The sequence below is a fragment of the Puntigrus tetrazona genome, unplaced genomic scaffold (genome assembly GCF_018831695.1).
Source record: "Puntigrus tetrazona isolate hp1 unplaced genomic scaffold, ASM1883169v1 S000000396, whole genome shotgun sequence".
Lineage (NCBI taxonomy): Eukaryota > Metazoa > Chordata > Actinopteri > Cypriniformes > Cyprinidae > Puntigrus > Puntigrus tetrazona.
In genome coordinates, this window is record NW_025048049.1 from 394,127 (window position 1) to 412,842 (window position 18,716).

An 18,716-nucleotide genomic window follows, 5' to 3' on the forward strand; every position below is an offset into this window, starting at 1 on the left:
GATGAAGTTTTACTGCATTTGGTGTCAAAATAACAATGAACAACAATCTTAGCATTCATCAAATTTACATCATTTTAATGAGCTAGCACCTTTTTGGCATTCGTAATGACTACAAACATGGCTTAATTCAGTTCAGTTCATTTTATTTCACTCCTGTGCAATTAAATGTAATATTTTTTTTATTTAAAAGTACATGTAAATATTACTGTAATATTGTATTAGTTAAGATTTAATTAAGACATGTCTATGCTAAAAAAGTTTTTATTGTCAGTTCATGATCATTTTAGGCGTAATTTGACATTTTTAGCACATTTTTAACATTTTATGTTTTAAATTAACATGAATGAATGAACATGATTTTTTGGCAAATAGAGCTAATTCAGTTTAAGTCAGGCTTAATTCAGCTTATGGTTTAATTCGGTTCAATTCATTTCAGGTCTACTTATTATTAAATATTTTGTATTTGTACAGCTGTATTTTATGCATGTTGGTAAATATTTTAGATTGTAAATTAATTTTTTTATCATTTTCCTCTTTTTAGTTTGTGATACCAAATGCATTAACCAGTGTTAACAAATTACACCTTACTGAAAAGCGTTATCAAATACTATTGCTTATTCTTTTAGCTCAAAACTGTGAACGAAACCTTAGTGCAGTGCATCAGATCATGAGGTTTATTGAGGAGACTGGCTTTGTCCGAATGCTTGTTTCGTGGCATCACGAAAAATATGTTTATTGTTATGTTTATTAACCATTCAGTTTCCTCCCCAAAATCAAGCAAGAAATGCGCTAAAGATGTTTGCTCACCTGAAGCCTGGAGGAATTAAATTCACGCTAACCGTTTGCACTAAACTTTGTAAATGTCAGCCGTAATCTGATTGCTCTGTTATGTGAGGAGCAAAGCAGCTTAAGAGTGTGAGAATTTGCCCCATCAGCGGGTTTTATCACAGACCGGCTGAGATGAAAGCGTTCCCTCGAGACTCGTACCGAGTGTCATCTAAACACCCCGTTTCTGATTTAATGAGTGACTCAGTTTGCTCAGATGATGGCCAGTTAACGCAGAGCTGGACCCGCTGATGGCTTCATGGCTTTGGAGAGAATAAACAGAAACAGCTCTGGCCTCGAGACGGTTCGGTTTCAGATTCACACCAGTCCATCAAGAGGAATTATACCAACGCACTTCCTCCCGCAGCGCGCTTTTTAAGGTCTTACGCGAACGCGAGCCTCACGAACCCGCCGCTCGACCGCAGAGGGAGCAGGAAACTTCAATTACACAAAGCCTGCGGCCAAACGGCAGCGTGTTCATGTGTAAAGGTGAATCAGAAAGAGGATATCGCCCACAAACCTTTCACCGCTTCTCCTGAGACAGTGTTTGTGCTGTGCTCTGTGAGGTTTTTGGTTTGTAGACGTGCAAATGTGGTGTGGTCACTTTAAAGGGATCGTTCAGCCATAAATCTCTTTACTCAATCTTACATTGTTTCCAGTCCCATAAGGCTCTGAGAGACTCCTTATGATTCTAGTGGTTTAAAAGGTTTTGTGGAGGGTTGCGATTGCTTTATATGATGAACATAATTCATTTCGTCTTTTATTCACATTTAAACGTGTGTACACTAATATATACCGTTTAGGGCAAAAAAAAAAAAATCTTGATTTTGACCGATTCTTTTTTTTCTTGAAAATGGAACTACAATATGAACCAAGCAGCTTGTTCTTTACGAAACCTCTAGTTAAAGAAAATTCCACTATCACGCATGAAAAATCAAATTGATGTAAATGTTAAACATTAATATTTTAGCAGATAAGATGCATACAACTACATCTTGTACATGCTTGTCTTATACATAGTACATGTTATTAACTATAAATGTGCTGGAAATACAACAGCATTATGATGCAAACATGAAATATCAGACATACAGTAGCCAACATTAGAAGTGGATCAAAACATTAAACCAAAATGCACTTTTAGTAACTGTTTTGATCCGCTTCATATGTTGACTGCTGTGGAGTAGTAGTTCTTCACAGGTTTTTAATTGGCTTGCACCGCTTTCCCGTTGTTTATTTCTGTGTAAACATGGGCATTTTTGACTGTTGCGTTTACGTGAACTCATGCATGAAACGCCATTCTAAAGACACAGCGCTAAAGTTAAAAGAAGTCCACTCCAATCTTCTTGCAATGTTGTTCGTAATTCACTACCCGCATAAAATTTTTATTGCGTGTAAATGTCATAGCGATATATTCTACCCATGATCCTTCACAGAGTGTGTCACTCGTGAGCAGTTAATCACGTGTGGTTCCTTCTTTTTACTCTTATCGTTGGAATATTCTCATATATATATATATATATATATACATTAAATTCGAGTTGAAAAAAAAGGTTTGCATGCATGACCTAGTATGCATACAGTACACAGTATTCACCCAGCCTAATATTATTTAATATGGATTTAAAAGCAGATATATTTTTTTATTAAAATGTAGCCCTGTTTGACTATGTTCAATGAACGCATTAAATAATTAATATTCAGTCCTCTTCCTCCATGTACATACTTAATTACTAATTATAGTAATTCGCTAACCAGGTAATAGTTAGCTAGTAACCTTAAACCTGCCTCTCAACCTTTCCTTAACCCATTTAGTTAGCTTATATTGCCCAAGGTAAGCCCATTGCAAATACTTGGAAGTGCACGTACTGTAAAATAAAGTGCAACCAAGAAAGGTACAAAGATGTCACCGGGTCAGTATCCTTTCAAAAGCTACCAATATTTACATGCACTATTAAATACTACAACCGTGTGCCATTCAGGAGTAAATAATATTACAAAAGCATACAACATACCTTTAGTCTATAAAAGCCAAGATTTCCGCTCTCGTGCATGTACCATTCATTATTAAAAACCTAAATTGAATCTGTTCATCCTATAAATAGATTGTATGTCTTCATAAGATTTGGATTAAACTTCCAGTGCATTAAAAATACCTTAATTTGCATTTCAAAGACTAACCAATGAGCATATAATGACACAATTGTGATTTTTAGGCAAACTGTCCTTTTAAAGAAGTGGAGGGTTAACAGATGCAGGCTTTCTGGTGGTGCATGGGACACTAGCGCAGTACTTTGAGGGAAAGGTGGAGGTAAGAGTAGCCCTCGCTTGGACTCGGTGTCCCTAAATTCTAATCAGATTACTCTGAGGGGCGGAGCTAGGGTTAACGGAGGCCACATGCATACGTCTGTCACTCAGTGCGAAAGGGGAGGAGTTTGTACAACCCAGACAGTCCAGGAAACACTTGACATCACAAGCCGTGGCTCTAGCTTAGACACAACCCCATGGACTTGGAGAGGGACGATACAGGCGACTTCATCGCCCCCAGCGAAGCCGTGACCAGAGGCATGAAACGAAAGCGCCTGCTCAAGTCCTACAGGTATCGTACGCGCTCAGAAACGCTCATGACTTGCATACTGGAGGTGCCTTGATCTGCTGCCTGACAGAGTGAGATAAGCTGATTCTGGTTTGCTCAAGTGCGTTTTTCTGTGGTAAGCTGGCAGAAGTCGGGGGTTGTTTGCTGTGACTTTTGTAGTTTTCAGTGGCAGGTCAAGACTTACTTACTCTGTATCTTTCTCAAATTCTGGACTACTAGAAATACAGTACTTTCTCAGTAATGAAATGTTAAATACTATAGTGTATATGTAAATAAGGTCAAAGATTGTTTGCATTAACATTACTGTAGTTACATAAATGTGCTGACTCCATCCTGTTTCTTTTTTATTTTAAAAAATAAAAAAGAGTTGTTCTTAATTATCACGTTTGGCCTTTTGTAATAATTAAAAATTCAATTTTAAATATGTAGTAATTACTACTTTCTGCAGCTATATAGTTTAAAGTTTTGGGGTCTGTAAGGTTGTTTTTAAAATCTCTTGTTCTCACCAAGGCTGCATTTATATGATCAAAAAAAATTAAATATATAAAAATATTTTTAAATATTATTATAATTTAAAATAACCTATTTTAATATATTTAAAAATATATTTTATTCATGTGATCAAAGCTGAATTCTCAGCATCATTGATCCAGTCTTCAGTGTCACATAATTCTTCAGAAATCATTCTAATATGCTGATTTGCTACTCAAGACATATTTGTTATATTTATCAATGTTAAAAATAGAACATTGTTACATTTATATAGTATTTTTAAAATAATTTAATGCATCATTGCTGAATAAAAGCATTAAAATCTTATTGACTGCAAAGTTTGGAACAATATTGTGCATTTCTGTGATATTTCAAAGTCATTTGACATTGCATTTTGTGCTATTTTTATATTATTTTTTTCACATTTTCACAGCTCTGCTACCACAGCAGATCAGTTAAGGTTGTGGGAAATTCTGCGATATTCATTTTGAAAGAGGAAACTGGTTTTGGCCCAGTACGTTGATTAATTTTAATGCTTTTTTTTTTTTAAGTTTCCTTTTGAAGAAAACCTCAAGTGTTACACCAAAGATCTACTGATGCAACACTGTTGATTTGCCCTTACAAATGACTTACATTCAACAACAGCTACTTCTCATGCTTTTGCTACACAGCAAGTTCTAGTGAACTATAGTTTATGGGATAAACAGCGGCTCAGTGCGTTTTAATGATTTGCCTATTATTCTAACACACATTTGCTCAAAAGATTCCCACCTCAGTTTTAAGGTTTCTGTTTTCCACCAGAGGGCCTCCTTCCGTTTTTCTGCAGCTCATCATCTGTTCATTTCTTCTGGCGCAGCATACATCGTTAGTCTGAGTAAATGCATGCATGTTCTTCTGTTTGGAATGAGTTGTTTAAAATAATTAAAATAATTTGTTTAAAATAATTGCGGCATGACCAGAAAAGCACAATGCCATTAATGCCATTTAGCATGTCCTTCATCCACTTTATTGCATGAAACGGTTGTTTTTTTTTTTTTTTTTTTGTGAAAATGTAGCTGCAGTGATGTGTTGCGTGGTCTGTCTGTCCATGATGCATATCAAAAATGCCCAAGCCACAAGACAGCCCACATGCCACTTACTGCTCAACTGACGTGTCGTCAGGATGTCAGAAGACTTTGCTAATACTGTGCGCACAATTTTCCATCTGCTATCAGAGCACAATGAGTTTGGTTATTCTAAAACGAGCTGAACGGGGTTTCTGTATGTGTGCTCCGTAACACAACTGCTGGCTTCCAGGAAATGTAATATTGTTCTCGTTGCACTGATGTTAAACAGCGTTGCCAAGAACGATCAGGAGGCAGTGAATGGAGAGAATTTGGCTTTTTGTGATTGTATCAGTCACGCAGGCAACATTATCATATACTGAATTTACATCTCGCTTGACTGGCTATCTATCTATTTATCTATATAAATAAGATAATTTTTTTTCAAGTAATATGTGGTTTTTACAATGAAGATGACGGGAATCATTCATTGATACATTTTTGGTATTTGGTGAACTTTACTATGTTTTTAGGAATTAAATCGCTTTCTCGCCAATAGATCCTCTGCAGTGAATGGGTGCCGTCAGAATGCGAGTCCAAACAGCTGATAAAAACAGCTCAATAATCCACAAATCATCCACACCACTCCAGTCCCTTAGTTAATCTAGTGAAGCGAAAAAGCTTCAGGTTTGTAAGGAAAAAGTACATTATTAAGGAAAGGAAGTTGTGTATTCTGTCCCCAGGCCGGTCATTATGATCGTCGCCACATGTCTGCTCTGCTAATTACTTTAATTAGAGCGCCTGTCTGCTGGGAATCTAAGGAGCCTGTAATGACGGATGGATGTTGGGCCGCATGTTTAAAGTCAGGAGGGCTTCGTGTGAATGTGTGTTTAGGGTTGAAGAGTTGAGAAGTGGATGTCGCAGCCTAAATCCTCTGATGTTGCGTGCTACTTCATGGATCAGTAAGTCTTTTTATTAGATCAGATACGGTCTGCTGGGCAATATCACTCGCACACACTCGCATGTAAGGAAATTCAATTGCATTCCCATATCTAAGAGTGCCAGGAAGAGCATCTCGAGTTTAGCGCTGAGGAAGTTGAAGTGTGCAGTAAAGCACATCATGCAGAACACACATTCTTAAAAATAAAGACTGCAAATATAGAAACGATGTAGTTGGATGCTGGATGTCACAAAGCAGATATTAATTCTAGGTATTCCTTAACAGCCGAATTTGTCTAATGGTTAAAATGATCATGCATATTAAGACGTGAAACATGCTAAGAGTGTGGTTGAAACACAACACCTCTGCGGAGTTCATTGAAGCTTTCAGAAACACCTCTGTATCTCCTGACTCCTGTCAAGACTGTCATTCACACTCCAGCTCTTCTCCACCTCTGTTGCTTTCCCATGAATAGGCTCGTTCTCTCTGACACGTTCTTTTTTTATAATGTGTCTTCTCTCCTCTCACATGGGCCAACCACATAAAACACCCTAGCAACCACCCAGAACACTCTTGCATCATGGGAATTTTCTTCAGAGACTCCAAATAGCTTAGATCATTTAGTACAGGAAGAATTAGTTGAGAAATGTTTGGGTTCATGGCAAGCCGTATACCTCTTTAAATGGGATTTTATAATTAAATGGTTGAAAATGTTTATGTGATCTTTTCCTATGGACGTGTCTTACTTTTGATAAGTGTTAGTTTGTGTTATTTACATACTACTGTAGTATTTATTGATGTTTTAACTTTTATTTTTGCATTTTATGTTTTTATTATTAATTTCATTTGAATTTTACTTTTCATTTTAGTAATGTTTTGTGCTTATGTCATTTTTAATATTTCTATGAATTATTATTTTTTACTTTAGTAATTTTAGAATTTGAACTTGGAAGCACTTTCCATTTACCACTAATTTCCATTACATTTTTAAATTTTTAGTTTTTATATTACATTATATATATATTTTTAATAGTTATTTGAATGTTTTGTGTTTATTTATATTTTGAATATATATAAAAATTTTCCTTTTTTATTGCACTTTTTCTTTTTATTTAGTTTGTAAATTTAACTTTAATTTATTTTTTATTTAGTTCAAATTTAGCTGTAATTTCTAATTTCCACATATTTTTTCATCTAATATTTATAATCAATTTTGATTATGATTCATTTCGAGTGCCAAAAAGTATATTTAAAAGTTTTAGTAACAATAGCGAGATTTTAGCAAAATTTGAGCACAATTTGAAACATCTGAGAAGCAGGAGGCTTAATTAAAAGTCTCAGTTTATCTCGTTGGTGATTTTTCTTTCCCGTGGGTCATGTTGTTCTTGTCTTGTCATGGTTAGTGTGTGTGTGTGTCTTGAAGTGGGCTCTGACGCCGTCACCAGCTGCATTTCCACCCCCTCCACTCCCTAAAGCCGTCCGCTCTGGTTCCCTCGCTGAGATACGACACAAACACACACGCAGGACCCTGAGGGTTTATGCCCCCCCCAACACACACACACACACATACTCCCACTGCTAGGCCACTGCAACCCAGGGAAAAGAAAGTAGAGGAGGAGAGCAGGACTAGAAACGTGATATTGACTCCAGCTTACTTCCCCTGCAGACACAGAGAGACACAGAGACTCTCGCTGCAGCCGCATAGTTTGAGCACAGAGCTGGATTATCTCAGAGAGCATGTCCATCACGGAGCAGGACCGACTTTGACGAGGTTTAGAGAAAACCGAGGGACGACCGCGCATTTTTGGCCATGAGTATCGTTATGAAGCCGCGCTCGCGTTCCACCAGCTCTCTCAGGAACACGGAGGGAATCTGGTAAAGTTTTACTCATTCTCGCTTTCAGGCATGGCATGCGTCATACGTTCAGACCTGCTTACAGCTGAATGTGAGAAGTATCGTAGTTTGATATCCGTCACAGAGATTTATGTTAAATATAGCAATATTTTGGGGTGCGCACAAATTTAAAAGCTTATAGTGTATGCTCAATCATTTTAAAGCTGTTAGCTCCAGTCTAGACTTTTCAGGCAGTTTTTTGTTAAATGTTTTGTGCATCAAATTACAGAAAATGTATGTGTATTATTATTATTATTATGTATTAAACATTTTTAATAAATAATAATATTATTAAATAAAATATATATATATATATATATATATATATATATATTTGTCTTAACATTCAAATGATAGATGGATAGATAGAGATGCTTTAAATGCTTTTCAATCTATCTGTTATTTATTAGAAAGTTGTGATAAATAATATTAATAATGAAAATGTTTCTAAATAGTATTTCATTTAATATATATATATATATATATATATATATATATATATATATATATATATATATATATATATTTTTACATTTAAATAATGGATGGGTGGATAGATAGATAGATAGTAGAACAGCATTTAAATCTTAAATCTTCTCTATCTATGTATTTGTCTCTCTCTATTGTGTGTGTGTGTGTGTGTGTGTGTGTGTGTGTGTATATATATATATATATATATATATATATATATATATATATATATATATATACAAACATATATTAAAAACATCACTGCTAAATCACTACTAGGTTGGTATAAAATAGAAACAATTGTTTAATCAACTTGAAACCTTTCTGAGCAAAACAGGATATTTAACAAGAAATAACGCAGAACGGGACCCATTTTATCTATCCGGAATTGACTGGATTGCAAAAAGTGGGCGTCACATACCAGAATAGACTCAGGTGGTTGAAGTTGATGTAGAAAAACAAAGGTTTGGTGACGTCAGATGAAAATGAAAGTTGTTTAGCCGGAGCAGTTTTTATATGGAATAGCTTGCACTAATGAACCATTCACGATAATATCAGGAACAAGAAAGGAAATAGTCGATTTTTTTAGACAGAAATGAGTTTCTGTAGGTCTAGATGACTACTGATAGTTGTTGTGTACGAGAGTGGGTCTAGTTGGCTGTTGTTGGCTGACATAACTGTGGCATTAGTGCGGTGTAAAAATATCTTTGCCCATAGAAAGATGTGGCTCTTTTCTCCGCGCTGACCACCGGTCCTTCGGCCTTTCATAATCCCGTCAGTCGAGAGCTTGAGTCAAATTTCAAATGTGCCATTAGAGACCTTTCACAACACAAGAGACCACAATAGCTCACACATTCCACCGCCAAAATAAACATCTCAATGGTTATTACCCCGCATTAATGATGCTTACTTCCAGCTGCTCTGGTAAAGCTCAGTGTTTCACGTTATGTTTGGTGACTTCTTCAGTGTGAGCCGTGTTGTTGCAGGACCATATTAAAGAACAGATGCCCCAGCATGCTCCAGTGCACGTCTCTTTTCTCCTCTCGGCTCACACCGTCAGCCTGCTCTGACCTGGAAACGTGCAGCGGGCCGCATTGCACGCGCTCACAAAGACGCAAGTGCATCCTGTCGCCTCATGGCACGTCACTAAAACGACTTCTGCCCCCCTCGTGCGCCCGCGTTTGTCTCTCTGGACCCGTCTCCTGCCTGCGATCTATCCGGGGACGACCTCTGCCAAAATAGGCCAAGGGCATCTCTCTTTCTCTCTCGCCGTGCGTCTTCGGCACCTTTTATAAATAAACTCATTGTCGTCTACGTGCCTGCAGTTGGCGGTCAGGCCAATTAGAGAGGGCCCTCTAGGAACCCCGGGCCCCTGTCGTGCGTCAGCCTCTCTGAGACGGGGGCCCCGGTGGACAGATACCTGCCAGCGCACCCCAAACTTAGCCGACCCCGGTGCCTTAAAAGGGAAGAGGTGCAGCTGCTCTGTGACGCTGCGCAGTCTTTGATGTGGGCCGCGTGTGACGTTAAGCCTTCGGCATGACGTCTGGTGAAGCAGATCGGATGTGTCAGGTCGGCTGCTGGATGAAGGAGTTCTCAGAGAGTGTGTGCTGCTGCTGCATGTGTGAGACACGTCTTGGAGGGATATTCTTTCTTTATTACGTTTAAAGGGACAGTTCAGCTCAAGTTGCACTGGGTCAAAACGGCACTGTTGAAAAGAAAAGAAGAAAATTGCATTCAGAGTTATTTTGTTGCTTGTAATATTATAGTTTTAATAAGGTTTAATTTTAGTTCAACGTTTTGTCATTTTATGTGCTTTTGTCGTTTTAGCATCATTCTTTCATCATTTAGTTTTTAAAATATTTATATTTAACTTCAGTTTTAGTTTGTCATTTCAGTTTAGTACTTAAATTTAAGTTGCCTAAGAAACATTTCTAATTTTCATTGATTATCTTTTTATCTAATATTTTTTTAACAATTTAATTTCAAGTACTGAAAACAGTTTTAATTTCTATAAATTCATTTTTATTTATATTTAAATATAGATTTTTAATAGCCCATTTCATTATATTCAGAAATAATGTAAAATACCAGTAAATAAAATGAAACATTTAAAAACATTATAAACATGTATTTTAATGACTCTAATTGTGCAATAAATCCTTTACATTGAATGATATTCAGAATAAGATATTCAGAATTCATATAAACTGTTTTTATTCACCTTTTTCCCCACTGAAAATCTGTATTCTGCAATAAAATCAAAAGATTTTATATGCTCAATAAGAAAGCTGCAAAGTGATTAAGCTCTTACATGCCTTTAATAATGACATGAAATTCATATGGTTTGGAAATAAATTCATTAGATCATGTTACCTTTAAAAACCGTTTACGGCATCTTTCATTAAAATATAAAAATGTTTTCCACTATACTTATCCAAGTGCCTGAGGTTGGGGAAAATAACATTAGACATCTTTTGCTTTTTTACAATCTAATCAGATCCAAAGGATAAAATCAGGTTATTTCCTGCTGAACATTCATCATCACTAGGAAAAACATCCAATTACTGAAACGAAATGCGATGAGAACGACGCTTCAAGTAAATGCACCAATCCATGCATGTTTGTGGTTAAAGTGCCTAAGCAAATGTTCACGTAATATCCTTTCCCAATCACGGTGAGCTTTGGTTTAGTACACATTCCCATGGTGACTATTGGAGTTAAATAGCCTTCAGACTGGTTCGGTTGTATTCTCACAGCGTTGCGGGCTGGTTATTAGAGTAGGCAGAGAAGTAATACGGTATATCCGTTCTGTCCCTCCAGCTCTCCTCTGGAGGACGTATCACAATACACTACTCCGACAGTATCGGCTAAGGCTCAGGTATCTTTACGCACCCGTGGGGTCTCGCACTTATGCAGAAGTGCATTAGGATGATAGCGTGCTAATGGAACTGATGTAACACTGTGGCTTTCGTCATGAATCGGAGGTCAAAACAGACCAAATCCCACAAAAGGACAGGACACGACCCGCTGTGGGAGAAACGTCCCACGGAGAACCTAAAAGCGAGCGGTTTTCCAGTCTCCCCAATGTCTCATTTGCTGTGCGTCACTAGCCATCAAGGGCTTTGCTTAGTGATGCTCACCATGCTGGTGCATTTGAGAGTCCCTGGCCTCTTATTTTTGTCTTATTAATTGAGCAAATGTTTGGTATTAAATTGCAGAACAGCACTGAGAAGGTCAGCGGACAGAAGTCACGCATGTCAAAATGACAAAGGTTAGGATCTTACTATACTGTAGCGTGACGTGAGGGGAAAAGTGCCTAACGTGTAATTGTATAGCAAAGACTTTCAGGACTTCACACTGAAGCATCTGGCTGCAGAACAAGAGGTCATTGATTTCCGCATCTCTCTTCTATCACCAGCTCTTCAAGGTCAGTCAGCCTGAGCGTTTACTCTCATGGATGTTAAGTGACCTCACTGAATCATGCCTCTCGAGTCAGGCTTGTGCAGCGTTCAGAACTGAAGGGAGGATGCCTTTTAATTACATTGTAATTCAAATTTGAATCAGGCGGCACGATTTCAACTTTAATTTCAGCAAGAAAGTGTTTTCGAAGAAAGTTTGGATGGATAGAAGAACAAAGGGATGGATGGATACGATGCAATAAATAGATGGGTGAATGTATACAATGGGATAGATGGACAGATATAATACAGTACATGGATGGATGGATGAATGAATACAGTGCTATGGGTGGACTGATGAATGGATAAATATGATCCATTAGGCAGATGGATGAATACGATGTGATAGATGGATTATAAATGGATGGATACAAAGCTGTGGATAGACTGATGAATGGATGAATATGATCCGATAAACGGATGGATGAATGGATAGATGGGTGACTGGATGGATGGATGGATGGATGGATATGATGCTATGGATGGAATGAAGAATGGATGAACATGACCTGTTGACGGATGGATAGACACAGTGTGATAGATGTTTGAATAGATAGATAGATAGATAGAAAGAAAGAAAGAGATGCTTTAAATGCTTTAGAAATATTTTTTTAGTTTTGGATCAGGCTTGTGATTTTTGCACAAGCTCTCACGTCTCGAGAACAGTGATGCAAAAGTGTAAAACAGGAAGGAAAAGAAGTTTCTTGCTCACAGACCTCAAAAGTCACGCCACTCTATAAACTCTCTCTTTAGTGAGGATAGCTCTCATTGTACATCACACCGTTTATATGTGCTTCAGTGAACCTGGTAACAGAATCTGGATGAGTGTTTCGCTAAACGTGCAGCGGTCTGGATTGCGTTAGCGAGCAAAACTTGTAGGTACGTTTAGATCTTCACCGAGCTGACGGCTCTCATCCTTTTTAGGAGAGGAATTTAAGCTTGTTCCCCGCGATTACAGATAGTCATTTATCACTGTATCTCTTCCTCTGCTTCTCATTTTTTGCTGGACAGGCCTTACGCTTCTTGGGATTTGAAATGGGTGGTGTATGTGCACGAATACACGTCTGTCTCTGTGATACAAACAGGCATGCTCTTTTGTTCGACTTCCTGTAATTCGAGAGCGCCTCATCCGCGCGCAGTGTTCCAGATCCCCGTGTCGTGGCTGCTTTACCTATTCAGGCTTTCTAGGAAACTTCTGCTTATCTTTAAACTGGTCAGAGAGACGTGTGGAGTGAGTCACTGGGGATTTGTTGTGGTTTCAAACGGGGACGCTCGCGGGGGAAACTCGGTCACCTGATGAATCACCACCAGTGACGTGACGAGTACCTCACCGGGGCGATTAGCTGGCGGATAACACAATAGACGGGATTACGGAGGCTAAAGCCAGTGACAGTGTCCACCTGTGCTCTAGACGTCACTGAGAGGGAAACCCCTGCGTTTCCGTCACTGCTAGCGCAGGTCTTTATGATAAGCAGCTTTAGGTAAGGCTGTCCCCATGTGTTCACCAACATGCTCTCTCCGGTCCACCTTCTGGTCCAGGTGAAGAGTGGGGCCTTTAGGGGTTTGCTCGCATGCAAACTGTAAAATGTATTTAGGAGCATATGCTCGACGAAAAAGTCTTGAAAAAAGTTTTTAGCCGTTAAAAAGTCTTAATCATTTTAAGAAATCTTACATTTGGATTCACTCTACAGCCTATTAAATGTCAAATCGCTGGGATTTCAATGAATAAATATGAGCGCAGCATGTTTCAATGTAGAAATGTGCCACTGTTGCACATTCTACAGACTCATGGTTTCAGAACATTTATGCCAAACGATTGCTTATGATTTTACTTTCTGTTGTTTTTATTATAATATGTTGTAGATGGTTGAAAGACCGCATCTTCTGTCTCCTAATAGTATTTTAAAATAAGAGTCCTTCTGTTGCTTGTTTATAACTAATTTATAAGTCCTGCATTAAGTATTATATTTACATTTACACACACACACACACAGAGTAAATAGTTAAGTACAATTTGAAGCATCAATATTTAAAAAAAGTATTTTTTGTATTTTAATAAATTAAATAACTTTTGTAACATATTATATATGATACATTTTTATTTCAACCAAGTTGGATGCTGCTTGGGAAATGTTTTGCATCAAACCCAGATAGAGCCCTCTATTTTTTGCCGAAACTTCCTGTTCATTATTATTTCATAACGTCAGTATTTTTCTTGTTCTGTAGCTTTGACGTGGACAATGGCACGTCATCAGGACGGAGTCCCCTGGATCCCATGACGAGTCCGGGTTCGGGCCTGATCCTTCAGGCCAACTTTGTGCACAGCCAGCGGAGGGAATCCTTCCTCTACCGCTCCGACAGCGACTATGACCTGTCACCGAAGTCGATGTCCCGAAACTCCTCCATCGCCAGTGACATGTGAGTGTTAGAATTGTCTAAAATTATGTGCCGTTCTCTCATAAGCGTTTACTTAATTTTGAATCATTCTGTTTTTTGGGGGGGGTTTTTTTAAATATTTTTGTTCTTTCTGAGCAAGAGCACACTAAAAATTCGATGTCGTGCTTGTGTTGTGATTCAATGTAATTTAATTAATGTTCATGCACTGACACACATGACACACAAATATATGTATATATGTGTGTGTGTGTGTGTGTGTGTGTATATATCTATCTATATATATATCGTTTCCAGAGTTCAAGAATAATTTCTGTGACCTGAATTGATATAATTTCTCAAAACAGATAGAACTACAGGTCTAAAAAGACCAGTTAGCCCACATAGATGTTCAGCTGTTTCGTCCATTGATGACATTGAAGGTTCCCTGTTGTTTGAGTGTGTGTGTGTGTGTGTGTGTGTATTTGTGTACATTTGTGTGGTCACCAGTTGTATGTCATTTGCCCACAGGTCACATGACTAATGTCACTCTCTCTCTCTCTGTCTACATTGTTTCTCTTTTTTTGTCACACACACTGAAGAGAATAAGACTCTTTACATACCCTTATTACATAGTTACTTTTTTAATAAGAAATGAACACTTTTATTTATTATTGATGACTTGCACTGCTCAAAAGTGACAGTTAAGGCATTTATAATGATAAAAAATGTCTTAAATATTACAAAACACACCATAAAAGCACCATCAATGTGATGTCAATACAACTAAAGTCATATGATAGCTGTGTGTGAAACTGATCTCTAGTTAATGCTGGCTAAGATTCCCCGTTTGTTTCTTGATCAAAGCTTATGTATATGGCCTTTCTTATTTGGGGAGTTTGATAGCCACAGTACACATTAAGTAACAAGTTTGGATTGGTATGAAGGTGAGCAGATGATCTTTGAGTGAACTATTCATTTAACACAATATGAAAAAGTGAATGTAAGTCACTGAAGAACCCAAGAGAGACTCACATGACTCTTTAGCGGTCCGCTATCCTCTTTAGAGACACGGTCGTTCATAACAGCCACTTCTCAAACCACAAAGGCAGACGAAGCGACGTGTGTGATGTGCTCTTGTGTGTGTGTGTGTGTGTGTGTTTGTCTGACAAACCTGTGTCCTTATCGATAGGAATAACCACCTGCCGAGGCCGGGCCTGGTCTCTCGGAGATCTGAGCCGGTTATTAGTGGAAAGTAAGTTCTGGTCCTAACGGCAGCTCCTGGCCTTGCTCTTTCTCAAGGAATGCTCTTGCTTGTCTAATCTGCATCACCTTGCTTCACCTGTAGACGCGAGCATCACGGTCTCACATGCATTGAGAACCCTCACCTTACACCCTCACCATTTAATGCGCAGAATGACCATCAAATCAACCTGCGATGGGGCAACAAAAACATTATTTTCAGGTTGATTTGATTGGGTGACGATTCTGGGCATTAAAACCTCTGTGTGTTGTGAGATTGTTAGGGAACGTCATGAGAAAAATCGCATGGAGAAGACGAAGTTCGGATGACATGCCGCTTGTGGCTTGGACGTGTGTGTGTGTGTGTGTGTGTGTCTGTCTGTGTGTGCGAGTGCGTGTTTCTCAGTCTCCATCTTTGCCATGATCCTGCATTGCATGTGACACTGATAATGGTCGTTCAGAGGTGCACATGTGACGATTATCATTATTATTTCCTCCAGTCACCGTGAATGCATTGTGTCGCTTAATTTAATGTTCTCAGCGGATTGATCTAATAAGCAATAAAATGCTTGACATTTAAGAGAGATGGATGCTTTGTGAACTCTTACGTCAAATGTTGAAATTGATGAATTAGATTTTGGGCTGCATTCGTCACATTCTAACGACAGGGGGAGCCAACAGTGCTGTTCCAAAACACAGTGAGCTTTCTACTGCCTATTGCTTCCTTCTAAGACAGCATCCTAACTAAAATAGAAACTCATAAGGGCAGATTTTGAGCACTTTACGTTGATTTACATTTGATTTCAATAGATTTTGTTAAGCTAGAAATTATGCTCTAATAAGCAAAATGTAAAAAAATGGACAGATAATTAAATATATGTTCAAAATATATATATATTTAAATGTACTTTTTAATCAAAATTGCTCTCTTCTTTTTGTATAATATATAAAATATATAAATGTACTATATATGTTTATATTATAATTGCTTTCAGTTATAAACATTTAAACAGAATGTATTCGTAACAATTTCTTATTTTTTATACGTTCACAATTGTATAATTATTAATAATTAAAGCATTAACACATTTCAGAAGGCATGCGTTTTTCCGTCCAAAATTAAAGACCTTTCAAGTTTTTGCATGCCACTTATCTTTCGGGATAACATTTACATTTGAAGCCTGACTCCTTAAATTGCTCCCTCATCTATGTTTTGGAATGGAATATGAGAAAAGAGCAGAATAGCAGTGTAATTACTGAATAATATCACTTCAGTCTGCATGATAAAACAAGCACATGAACAGCAGAACGATCAGAGAGCCCAGATCGCATAGCTAAAGCAAATGAAACGGCGATGAATGATATCACAGGAAATTGTCAGATCAGTGCACTTCCTCTCTCTGGCCTGATCCTTGCGAGCTCGGAGCGTTTCTCTATGTAACCCCGCACCGGCTCATGCATTATATAGAGTCCCAAAGGGACGGCGGGCACGCGTCTTCGTTTCATTTCGCCAGAGAATCCATTCTCAACCCGGAATGGCAGGAAATATCATGTCGGTTGCTGATATTAACCTGATGACCGTCACAACTGCTCTTGGAGTTGTAGTAGTACATCGGCCATCTTGCTCGTAATGTACTCTAATGATTACTTCTGGAAAGTCTGATACATTTCAACCGCACAAATCTCACTTCACGTTTGAGTTTTTTTTTCAAAAGAATAATTCATTTTCAGTTTAAGGCACACGTTTTCTAGGTATGCTTCTAGGTACGCTTCTTTCCAGAATGTCAGAAAACAACCGATAATGCAACTCAAATGCGCTTTGCGTTCTCTGTGCTGCCACAAGGGGTGCTAAAGTGAGCATGAACGCAGACTGTCTTATATCTGGGGTCAGTTTGCTCTCTTGGCTCAAGTGTGATGGGGCAACTGTTTGCAATTGTACTTAAGAAGCAAACTGGTAAAGCTAGTTGAAGTGCTTTTAGCAGCAGCCTGCTGATTTACTGACACGTTTCAAGAAAACCTGAAGAAAACGATTGCCCTCTTGAGCTTCATTACTGCCAGATTCACAGTCAGACTATATTAGTATGCTATACTAGTCACCTAAAAACATGTATGTGACCCTGGACCACAAAACTTAGGTGTTACGTTGCAGGGGTATATTTGCAGTAAAAGCAAAAAATACATTGTATATGTCAAAAATATTGATTTTTCATTAGGATCAAAAATCATTAGGATATTAAGTGAAGATCATGATTCCTGAAGAAATCTTGTAAACTTCCTACTGTAAATATACCAAAACTTCATTTTTGATTTGTAATATGCATTGCTAAGAACTTCATTTGGACAAATTTAAAGGTGATTTTTTTTTCATTATTTAGTGTGTTTTGTACACTTAAATTTTCACATAGTTGTGTCTCAGACAAATGTTTGTTCAGTCCTAGCAAACCATATCTCAGTGGAAATCTTTCGAGAAGATTTAGCCTTATGACTTCTTTTTGTCGTCCAGGATCACATACGTATTTTTAAAGGTGCATTTATTTAGTTTATGGTTCTTATGTTCGTGAAAAATTCAGGCCTGGAAAGTCATGGAAAATATATCTTATTTTATAATCTTATAAAATCATGTCACTAAATTGTTTGTGTTTTGTTTTTTTTTTTTTTTTATTGAATGATCTTTTTGTACCTTATTTTAGTACCATTAAAATACTATTACCAATTATTATTTTACCATAATTATACTATTATACTAGTTTTAACTATTGTTAGAATTAACGTTAAATTAGTTTTATTTTTAAATTGTTTTTATTTAATTTTTGTACCATTTTTTGGTCATGTCAATGAAGTGTTTTTATTACTTCATTTATTTAACCTCTTAAAAATTTGTATTTGGTAATTACCTTATTTGCGTTTTTAAATCAAATTTTACAATGTTCTTGCCATGAACACAAAACAAAATAAATATCGTACAATGCACTGGCCAAACATACAGTTTTTGGCCTAATATTGCTGAGTGCCTGTTTTATTTCTTGATATTTTCAAAGAGCCGTCTGTGTTTTCCGCTGAACTTACGGCTTTGATAAGCTGCCCGCTGCCTCTCCGTTTAGCTCTTCTGAAAGGTCTGGCAGTCTCAGCATACTGAGCAGAGCGCTGATAAACCACAGTTAGTTCTCCTCTCCCTGCAACGCTGTCAGCATCAGAAACACACACAGATGTGGGGTTCGTCTGAAGTTCACACACGTGATCTGGACGCTCTCATCTTCACATTCCCGCTCCGGTTAAAGCTGCGCTGAAAACTCTTAAAATGAGCAGGTTGTCGGTTGTGAAATGGCAGCAGGTTGTTGCAGCTTGTCGAAGCCGTGGCCTCGTGCTATGTTTAGCGCTCATGC

General features: G+C 37.7%; 1 protein-coding gene across 13 annotated transcripts in view; it reads left to right on the forward strand.

Moving 5' to 3' along the window:
• Nucleotides 1-18,716, forward strand: part of LOC122333798 (cAMP-specific 3',5'-cyclic phosphodiesterase 4D) — a 153,403-nt gene that overhangs the window by 112,410 nt on the left and 22,277 nt on the right. For 6 of the 13 annotated variants that reach the window (XR_006248678.1, XM_043231582.1, XM_043231586.1 and 3 more), the window contains 2 exons: nucleotides 13,945-14,136; nucleotides 15,284-15,346. Coding sequence is in view for 12 of the 13 variants with exons in the window: in XM_043231582.1 (XP_043087517.1) it covers nucleotides 13,945-14,136; nucleotides 15,284-15,346 (255 nt within the window). In the remaining variant the exon portion in view is untranslated. Of the gene's footprint in view, nucleotides 1-3,267; nucleotides 3,425-7,559; nucleotides 7,772-13,944; nucleotides 14,137-15,283; nucleotides 15,347-18,716 lie in introns of those variants that run through there. The other 7 variants (XM_043231584.1, XM_043231590.1, XM_043231593.1 and 4 more) reach the window with 4 other exon arrangements.